The sequence below is a fragment of the Physeter macrocephalus genome, chromosome 11 (genome assembly GCF_002837175.3).
Source record: "Physeter macrocephalus isolate SW-GA chromosome 11, ASM283717v5, whole genome shotgun sequence".
Taxonomy (NCBI): Eukaryota; Metazoa; Chordata; class Mammalia; order Artiodactyla; family Physeteridae; genus Physeter; species Physeter macrocephalus.
Window position 1 is genome coordinate 16,660,825 of NC_041224.1, and position 10,782 is coordinate 16,671,606.

Consider the following 10,782-nt stretch of genomic DNA (forward strand, 5'->3'; position numbering starts at 1 on the left):
TCATACACAGTAACACAGACGCAGGCAGAGTAAGGTATCCTGGTCCACTGAATTCCCTGGAAAAAGCACAGGGCTGGGTCTCAGGAGTCCTGCCTTTAATCTTAGACTGAGGACAAACAATGGGACCTCTTTCAGCCTCACTGTCTTCATTAATAAAATAAGCGTGGTCGAACTGCTATTAGATATGCAAATTTATATCTTTTAAATACTATTTGTTAATTTTTAAATTATTTTTTGGCTGTGCCACGCCACGCAGCATGTGGGATCCTAGGTCCCCGACCGGGGACTAAACCTGCGCCCCCTGCCTTTGAAGCACGGAGTCTTAACCACTGGACTGCCAGGGAAGTCCCATTTTTAAAATTTTTTTATTATAAATATACTCTAAATTATTTTAGAAAAATAAGTTTCCAAATTTAAGAGTGTATTTGCTAATTATTTATCTTTAAAAATTAAGTACAGAAAATACACCCAATATTTAAGAGTTCTAGGATAGAGTCTCAGAGAGCTAAATCTTGACACCAGTGATGTAAACCAACACGTGTCCAGGGTTTACACATAAACTAGCTCCTCCAGAGGCAATGACACCAATAGTTTCCCTCTCCTTTACCTAAAAATGCTTGTGTCTAGAACTGTAGGTACAACACCCTTGGTTAGGCACAGAAAACACTGTAATCTTTGGCTCTTTGCCCTGCTCCAGTTTTTCACCCCTAGATGTGTGTTCTGGGAATAATTCTTCTCGTTTACCCTTCACTTCTCATTACGTGGCTAATTACAGCATCTCCTTCCCTTTCCTCATCAGATACTGATGAGGAAAGACAAGGAAAAAAATAGCCCAATTAGTTCATTCTACTTTTCATTAGTTTCAGCAGTACGTTTAGAAGGGGGAGAAGATAGAACAATTGGATTAAAAGATATTGAAAAAAACAAATAAATAAAAAGGCTCTGGGACTCAGTATGAAACCAGGGAGGCGCAAATCACTCCTGAAATAATGGAATTGAAATCTGGAAGAATGGGTGGAAGTTGTTCCCTTTTTCCTCAAATGATGAGAAGAAGAGTCTTCCACTGAAAATCACCTTGAACATGGGAGCACCTCAAGTTACGCAATTATTGAGTGAAGTATTTTTTCAATAGGGAAGGGGATGGCGGTAGGAATTACATAGAAGCCCTGAGTATGAGGCCCTGCTCCACTGCCTACTCAACATGTGGTTTTAGCCAAGCCGCCTGGTGTCTGTCTGTCTTGATTTCCTACCTACAAAATGGAGAGTTCAATAATATTACCTGTGCTATTGATACTGCAGGATCAATAAGAAAATTGTGAGAAGAGAACTCGACTGTTTATCATGAGCTTTCATGCATGTGTTTCTTTGGAATTTCCCTTAGCACCCAGCCCATGTTAATCATTAGTAAGCATCCAATAAAGACCTTTGGGTTGGAAAAAAAAAAAAAAAGGATACTGGGAGATTAACTATAATTCCATTCACTTGGTTTACCTTCTCATTATATGGGCTCATGTGATGGCTACCTTATTTGTGGTTTCTTCTCTAATGACACAGAGGTAACAGGAGCTACGGGATAAAGCCAGGTGCAGAAAATGCCGTTATCTCAGGTTGGTAAATATGTGGGCAATCTGAAGAGGTTCAGCCTTATCTTTTGGAGTGAGTGTGTCACGTGAGTTTTGTATTAGCCAAAATTGTTATATACATGATATAACACAGCTGACTTCCAAATGGATTTTTACGATTACTTTTTCTTTCTTTTTTCTTTTTTTTGTTTTTGACCGTACCGCACGGCTTGTGGGATCTTAGTTCCCCAACCAGGGATTGAACCTGTGCCCCCTGCATTGGAAGCACGGAGCCTTAACCACTGGACCGCCAGGAAATGCCCTTGATTACTTTTGACATCCTGAAAAAAATATGTTTTAAAAGTCACCCAGGGCAGCTAGATTAATTAGCAGGATGGAATCGCTGGGAAGGTGATTTCTTCACCTGGACATAATACACAAATATCCACATCCACCCATAGGGATAAACACTCCTGTTCTTCAACTACCAACAAGGGCAGAAAGTTCCATTCGGCCTTGGTTTGCCACACAGACTCACAAGAACTACCCTGTTTCATCTCGGGATCCTCAGAAGGGGTCAAAACAGCCAGAACAGCAATCCCTCGGAGACTGAAAAGAGTCTTCAATGTTCTTTGAGATAAATTGGGAAAGGAGCGGGGGACGGGGGGGGGGGGGGTATGCAGAGCTGGAGTTCAGAGTCCATCTGTCAACATCCACTTTTGAGCAGCCCCCAGCTCCGAGACCCTCCAAGCCCCACCCTTCCTAACACCGCCCACTACGAAGGTCACGTCAATCTTAGGTTACTTTTCCATTTTTTTCTGTCTTGTGGATTCTTCTAAAATGTCTCCAGGAGGGAAGAGATATGGGAACATATGTATATGTATAACTGATTCACTTTGTTGTAAAGGAGAAACTAACACACTATTGTCAAACAGTTATACTCCAATAAAGATGTTAAAAAATAAATAAATAAAAAACATAATGTCTCCAGGTGCTTACGGAGGTTTAAGGCGAGGTGGAGGACAGCAGCGAAAGGCACCAGTGCACTGTCCCTGGCAGACATCTAACTGCCCTGGGCGCCCACTCCCTCCCCGGCCTCACCTGCCTGCCCTCTCTCAGCTCTGGGCCCCACCAGGCCCCTGCTCCACTTTCACGGCACCCATAACAACCCAACGCTGTTCCCACACGAAGCCTCCCGGTCACTGGAGCCTTTCCCACCATGAGACCCAGTTCTTGGAAGCTACCGACTCCCACGCCCGAGGGAGAGGAGACTGCTCTCCCACTGCAGTCATCTGGGGAGAATGGGATCTTTCAGCCGAGGAGGAAACAAACAAAGGGAAGCAGCAGAGGATGTGTAGTCACAATGCCACAGCGCGCAGTCAGAGATCTCAAGCCCCACCGATGCCTCAGCATCCACATGGACATGCTGTCCAAGGCCTGGAAACAGAAACACGGTGCTAACCCTTGCCTGGAGTGCGCTCTGGCGCTAACATTTAAGTCTGGGTGTGTCGAGCTGTTTGCTCTTCTGGGAATCGGCGTCAAGCCAATAATGAAGCTGGAGCCTGGAGACAAGGCTTCCAGTTTTCCCTCCCTGCCCCTCCCCAGCCCAGAGCCATCCCTCCCGCAGCTCCTTTCCGGCAGGGCCAAGAGCAAGACGGGAGCTTCCAGTGGAGAATGGCCCCTCCAACCTATCCCAAGCAGGAGTGGGTGGGGATTAAGAGGGCACAAGTGCCAGAGAGAGACTCTTCTGAGTTTCCAAGGGCCTCCTGGCTGGGATGGAGACTTCTGGAAAGGAAAAGTAGAAAGTGGGGACAGGGGGAGGGGCAGGTATGCACCAGGTGTGCCGGGGAGGCGGAGGATTATGGAAGATGGGTCATCCAAAGGGAGTCACCCACACAGCAAATCATCCTGCCGGCGGGAGACGGCGGGAGCTGCCGAGACTGGCTCCTCGGCCCCCCGCCCGGGGTGCCTGGGCTGGGTCGGCTGACCTGCAGGCCGGGATCTGGACGTGGCATCGTTCAGGCATCCCACGCCTGCCTGCTACCCGAGAGCCAGGAACAGGGCTGATGGCTTTCCTGACATTGTGTTCCTGGGTCAGGTTAGGCAGGCCCTGGCCTCCTAGGGAAGGGGTCCCCCACTGCTTCACAGTGGCTGCTGTCCAGCTGTCTCTAAGGTGTCGCTTTTCCAACTGTGCCGGGATGCTCTCTTACATCGGATCGTCGCGGGGAGATGCAGCTTCGGCTCGCTGCACAATCTATCTGCCTCTACCGCGGCAGCAGCCACACTCTGTCCGTGTATTCAAACCATGACATCCTCCTGTGCACACAGAAGAAAAGTGCAGTTTCCAGTTCCCTTCATCCAGCTGGGGCCTTGTTCTAATCCCGGTCAAGGCACTGTGGGCCGAAGTGATGTGGGCCACCTGTAGTCCTGGCCCCTGACCTCCTGAATAATCTTGCGTGCCCTCTCTCTTTCCCCTTTGGCCGGTTAAATGCAAAAGCTCCAGCAGAAGCCTCCCAGAGCCTGGGGAATGGCGTCATAACCAGACAGAAGGAACCTAGGCCCCAGGGTGGTCTGGAGGTAAACCACCCAGCAGATCCACTCGGCCAAGAACGTCCACATTCCACTGCGTTCAGAAAAATTCACCTCGATTACGCTAAACCACAGACATTACGGCAATCAGGTTATCTGACTCCTATGTATCACATATTCTGTTGGGGGCCCACAGGGTTCCTCAGTTTGCCAGCTCTCTTGTTAATATCATAAAGCTCACCACCAGAGACAAACTGGCACAGAAATGACAGCTGAAACCAGGTCATTACGTACATTCCTCTAAAAACCTTACAAAATTTTAAAAAAGAGAAGGTTTCTGGTAGAGATTGTAGACAAAATAGCAACAGCCCCTCCCCTACCCAGGAAAGCATTCTTGTCTCAAAGGTTGGTCTGCTGATTAATCGATTGATTCAGTTTTTGCAAATATTCATTGAGTGACCGCCCCAAACACTGAAAGGAGTTAGGAAGTGTAGTGAAACGGCGATCTAGATAGACTTAATTCCCTTCCCTCAAAGAGGATCCACATTATAATTAGGGAGACAGACAACGAACAGATAATGTGTATATAAATGTCACATAGTGATAAGTGCTCTGAAGGGTAAAGCAGGATAAGAGACAGAAACTGATGGGGCAATTTGTGAGGAGACCAGAGCAGAGACCAAAATGTCTGGGACGCCCCGAGCTTGCACTCTGTTGAGCTGCCAATACTATTTTTTTTTCCGGCTTCCTTGAGATATAATTGACATATAACCTTGTCTGAGTTTGAGGTCTACAATGTATTGAATTGATACACTTACATATTGTGAAATGATTACCACCATAGTAAATATTAGTATCTTAAGACACGGGAGAATCAGGGGTGGTAGAGGTAAGCAGGTGGGTGACCGCACTTCACTTGCACAGGGGTTTCAAGACCTTTGGGGCCAGAGCAAAAGCAGTCGCCTCAGGGCTGCTGTGGGCGGACAGGCACCCCCAGGACCCCTCTGAGGAGTCCAGGGCCTTCAAAACAAGTGCGATACGGTTAGATTCAAATTCAACCGCTAATTACTAAGCACCTCGCTGCACTTGGAAGTACCCTTTCACACTGTTATTACTCACTAGCTGACGATTCAGCCCTGGGAGCCTCATTTCTAAGAGCTATTCTCGAGGTGACCATATGCGCCCAGTTTGCCAGACAGTTCTGGGTTACAACTGTCGTCCCAGCGAAATTATTTATAGCATTCCCCCCTTTCACTCTCAAAACTGTCTCGGTTTGAACAAGTTACATGATCACCCAAGGGATCCTTATCTATTGTAGATGGACAAACTCAAAACCCTGGGGTGGTATAATTAGCGCTCTGTTCAGCGCGTATTTCTTGATCGCCGTCTCATGCCTGGTGTTCAGTTAGGTGCTGGGGATGTGAAGACAAAGAAGGTATGTTCTCTGCCCCCGAACACCACACTGCCACCGGCATTTCGATGCCACATGTGAGCAAGTGTGCAAGGATAGGAATGGGCGTGTGGTATCTCGGGTGATGCGGGCATCAGAGGCCTGGACTCCCTTGCGTGGGCCTCTCGCGCATCAAAGAACTGGAGATGAGGCCACACTCCTTCACGGCACCATTTTCACCCGGGACTCAACCGGATCTTAGAAATCTAACAGGGATTCCTAGCTCCCTTTCACAATCTCTCCAGCCACCCCTTCCAGCCTCCCTGACCTCTAAATGCTGGTGTGCCCTGGGGCGCATCGCTGGGACCTTTCCTTCTGCACGTGGACCCAATCCTAGTCCATCTTTCACAATCCCCGGTCCCCTCCCCTCAATTCCAGCCATGAATATCCAAATCGCAATCAACATCTCCACTTGGATGCCTATAAGCCTCTCGATCCTATACCATATCCAAAAGATTTTCTGCTCTCCACCCACTTCCAAGCCATTCCACACCCTCTCAGCTACTCCTCTCAAACACTTTCCCATTTAGGGAAATGGCAACTCCCCAAAGGCGCAGACCAAACTTTTGGAACTCATCTCTGACTCCTCTGTCTCTCGTATACCCCGTATCCAATCCCTTGGCAAATTTGGTTTCATCCTCGATACTCTACTACCCTACCCACTGGTCCAAGCTAGGCCCTGGTTTACTGTGGAAGCCTCCCAGCTGGGCTCCCTGCCCTCCCCCACTCCCCCTGGGGTGATTCTCAGTACAGCACCCAGCATCTACCCTTTACGAGACCACTCAGACCTGCCAGCAGCTCCCACCTCCCTTGAAACAGAAGCCCAAGTCCTTACTACACTCTCACAGGCCCTACCTGATATGGCCTAGAATTATCTCTTAACCTCTTTTCTTCCCGTCCTTTCCCCACTCTGTTCTCTGAAAATGCTCTTCCTGTTCCTTCCCTCACTTCTTTCGGATGTTTGTTCAAGTATCACAGCAGCGACGTTCTCCCTAATGACCTTACTATGGGTTCACCCCCTGCCCCCTCCCGCACTCAATCCTCCCTTTCCCTGCCTTATTTTTCCCCACGGCCTTATTTCCACCTAACAGAGTTACTAGCTAAAATAAAATATGCTCAGTTAAATTTGAATTTCAGATAAATAACGAATAATTTTTAGCATAAGTATGTCCCGAATATTGCATGGGATACACTTATACTCAAAAATTACTTGCCGTTTCTCTGAAATTCAAATTTAACTGAGCAGTCTGCATTTTTCTTTGCCAAATCTGGTAACCCTGCCACCTAATATGCCATCTCTTTTCCTTATTCATTGTCTAGCCCCACCACTCCCCTTCCCCCCAAACTTGGCCCTTAGAATAAAAATTCAATGAAGGCAAGTGTTTTTAGTCTATTTTGGTCATTGCTGGATCCCCAGCAGCTAAAGCAGTTACTCCCAAGCAACAGACGCTCAGTACTCATTGAATGAATGAATGAAGAAAGTGATCACACTCAGTCTGGCGGTCTCCAGCCTCTTAAGTATCTTCGAATTGCTACGGTTGTTTGAAAGTCGTTTCTTAAATCGGTCCCACTCTTGTTGCCCCTCTAGATCCTGAGTATTTTTATTTCAACAGAAGCCCAGAGGTTGAATTCCTGCTGTAGGATCCTGTCTATCAAAATCGGGAGAGAAAGGGAGGCGAGGGAGCCCCACTGAGGAGAGCGTGGTGCTTTGGAAGCACAAACACAGCCGGCTAGTTGATGGCTAAGCGACTGGGATTCTCCAGGGTTTACTGGTCTTAAGGTTTCCTGCATTTCACTGGTGGGGGTGGGGGGGGTGGGAGTGTGTGTGTGTGTGCGTGTGTGTCTATCTCTTCTAATTGCATTTTCTTCTGTCTGGCTTAGTTTTGCATTTTCGGTGTGCCTGAGTCATTTGTTACTTCCCTTTTGCCTTTTTAAAAAACACACACCTTTTCCCCTGTGCAGTTGCTTCTCCCACGCACATCACAGCAGCCCGGCAAACACCGTTACTAACTGGCCCCCGGATGAACCTGGGGTAGGCTGGGGGCTGGGGGCTTCTCGATTGTTTGGTGTCCGAACATGCTGCCTGTATGATACTGCAGGGTAGGCTCTGGAATCACAGACGTCAGACATTGGACAGCAAAGGAGTCCTTTCTCCACTGCAACCCAACCCCACTGCAAAATTTCTTTGGAACAACATAAGCTTCTGGAAATTCCCTACGGAAAAGACAAGTCTATTATAAACACAAAGGGAAACTGCTCGGAGAAAATTTACCAAAATTATCTAACAGCTCCCAACTTTTGAATTAAAGCATACAGAAAATTTCACCGAGTGTTTCCATCTCTCCCCCACTTGGACAAGTGCTCCCCTGCTGTTCCGATCTGGGAAAGAAAACAGCCCAAACTCTGCGATTTAACTCTCAAATACGACAAATCTTGCATCCAACGTGCCTTTGCCTCATGGAATCCCCCAACCAATGAATGGAAGTGTTGCCGTCCCAGAGAGAGCTTTCCAGAAAGAGCTCCTCTCTCCCACGGTTGGAGCAGTGAGTATGAAAAGCTGCTTTTAGCGATATATTTGTCATTGCCTAGAGATCTAGCACGTACTGACGGCTTGCGGGGCTACAAACGTGACATCACCCCGCCACTTCTTTTGCTGCTTAAGCAAATCCTTCCCGAGATAAAGTCCAGCTCACAGCTCTCCACTCCGTTTGGGAAACGCACCACCCCAAGAAATACGCCTTTTCTGTGCCAGGCGCCCGGTCTGCAGTTCTAAAAAGCAGCAGCCAGCGGCGAGGGACACGCGGAACCGTAACTCCATCTTTGAATGAGCCTGTTACTTACCCTGCATCTGTCTGCTGTCTGCTGAGTAAGGAAGGCACGGCTCACATTTCTGGCTTTCATTTTCTTCCATTGTCCCTGCCTACGGCCCAGGCCCTTCGCTGGTCTTTAAACTTCAGAGCGCAGTTCTGAAAAAGCTCCCAGAAAGCGCCTGGAAGGGGGCCCGGGGGTGGGGAGGAGGGGACGGTGCGAAACCCCACCCCAAACTACTCTCCACTCCGGTACGAAGTCTCTCTCGCCGGGGAAAACTGCATTCCAGCGCCGGGCCTCCCGCGTCCCCCCGCGCGCGCGTCCCCGCGTCCGTCCGTCTGTCCGCCCGCGGGCCCGGGCCCCCGAGGAACGCGGGCCGTGCCCCGGCCAGCCCCGCGCCGCGCGCTCCCGTAGGCCCCAACAGGTGATGCGCTCTCCTGCCCGGGACCCGCACGGCCTGTGGCCCCTGCCACCAACTGCGGCGACTCCGCAGCCTAGGAAGGAAAACATTTCCCAGGATCGCCGGCAGGAGCCTTTGCTGGAAGCCGGTTCTCCCGTCTCCTTAATCTCAGACGCAGAATCAGCCTTCCCAATAGGCTGATATCCAGAGAAATAAACAGCCGACTGCGGAACGTCCCAAATTTCAGTGAAATCCCATTTTAAAAGGACAGTGAGAAACACAGGGTATATGCTGAAGGTTCTTGAGTAAACACTTTCAGGCACCAACTCTTTAGAGCTTGATTAACAGACACAAAGAGGCAGCTGACTTTTCACGCAATCAGTTTCAATCTCTTCAGCTGGACTTTTAAAAGTTTGTACTCCTTTCCCTACACTTTCTCGACTCTTCCTCCTCTCCCTAACACACACACACACACACACACACACACACACACACACGTTGATCACAAATCTGAAAAGTAAACTAGTAAAATCAACCTTTTGAATCTCTCCAGTTAATTACTTTAAAATATTTGAATGGATTCAATGCTTTTCTTTGGAAGGGACAGAGTTACCTCCAACTTACTCATTCTCCCTTTAAACTACCTACAAATATTTATTTTGTTCTTTACCCGGTCCTTGAAACACTGGCAAATTTCCCAGAAAGTGAAAAGAGGAGGCACAGTATCTACAAAAAAAAAAAAAAAAAAAGGGAAAATAATCTGAGCAATGTGGGTGCTGCTGTTTCAGATACGGACAAGTTTTCACGCAATCAGTTTCAATCTCTTCAGCTGGACTTTTAAAAGTTTGTACTCCTTTCCCTACACTTTCTCGACTCTTCCTCCTCTCCCTTACACACACACACACACACACACACACGTTGATCACAAATCTGAAAAGTAAACTAGTAAAATCAACCTTTTGAATCTCTCCAGTTAATTACTTTAAAATATTTGAATGGATTCAATGCTTTTCTTTGGAAGGGACAGAGTTACCTCCAACTTACTCATTCTCCCTTTAAACTACCTACAAATATTTATTTTGTTCTTTACCCGGTCCTTGAAACACTGGCAAATTTCCCAGAAAGTGAAAAGAGGAGGCACAGTATCTACAAAAAAAAAAAGGGAAAATAATCTGAGCAATGTGGGTGCTGCTGTTTCAGATATGGACAAGTAACACACTCACTGGTAGGGAGAGCTTGATATTTTCATCTGTAGGAGCCCCATCATTTTGGGGGTGGGGAACACAGTGGTTAGGCCGCTGACCATAACTTGACCCAGTTTACAGGTCATTCAGGCAAGGTTTTAGATTAATTTAGATGAAGAATGTGCACAGAACAATGGCTGGCCTATCCTCCAGATTCTGACCTTGAGTCACCTGTGTGCTTTGGCAGCGGGGCGGACATATTTTGGCCATTTAGGAGAAAAAAGATTCGGAAGGCTGTAAAGGACAAAGAAAAGTCATCCTGCCAGGAAGTGAGCTCAACTCACATCAGGAGGGGAAGAAGAGACCCCCTCAACTCCTAAAAGAATTTTTCCTGAAACCCAAGAAGTGGTGGATCATCCAGAAAGTTAAAGCCAAGCCTGGTAGCGCGAAGGCAGGCAGTTGGGTTTGAAGGGGCAGGTAACTCAAGGACTCCGTGACTTTGCAACAGAATGACCTGGTAATCTTGCTTTAAGGAGGAACTGATCTTACACAGTTTCTGTACTGGTAGCCTGCGGCAAAAGCCAGAGGAATCTCCTTTTAACCTGACTGTTTCCTTGGGTACAAAGTGCTTATGAAGGAGGGATCTGTGTTCAGGCCCCCAGGTCCAGATTATCCGGATCCTTGTATAGATGTTGTGTATTTGTCTTCAGATGATTCATACCAGAAAGGATGGGGGCAGGGTAGACGCAGAGAGAGCAATACTGCAGCACCAGATCACCAGCCTGAACCAGACGTCCCTGGGCTTTGGGCTCTGACACCAACCCGACTTGATTTGGTGTGTGAAGAGCC

At 47.9% G+C, this 10,782-nt stretch overlaps 1 protein-coding gene across 8 annotated transcripts in view; it reads right to left on the reverse strand.

Moving 5' to 3' along the window:
* KIAA1217 (KIAA1217 ortholog) overlaps positions 1-8,637 on the reverse strand; it is a 329,171-nt gene extending 320,534 nt beyond the window's left edge. For 3 of the 8 annotated variants that reach the window (XM_007100780.3, XM_024129592.3, XM_055087779.1), the window contains exon 1: positions 8,383-8,634. In XM_007100780.3, coding sequence (XP_007100842.2) covers positions 8,383-8,452 — 70 coding nt within the window. In that variant the 5' untranslated portion in view covers positions 8,453-8,634. Of the gene's footprint in view, positions 1-7,568; positions 7,586-8,382 lie in introns of those variants that run through there. The other 5 variants (XM_007100791.3, XM_007100793.3, XM_007100792.3 and 2 more) reach the window with 4 other exon arrangements.
* Between the last annotated feature and the right edge of the window lie 2,145 nt (positions 8,638-10,782).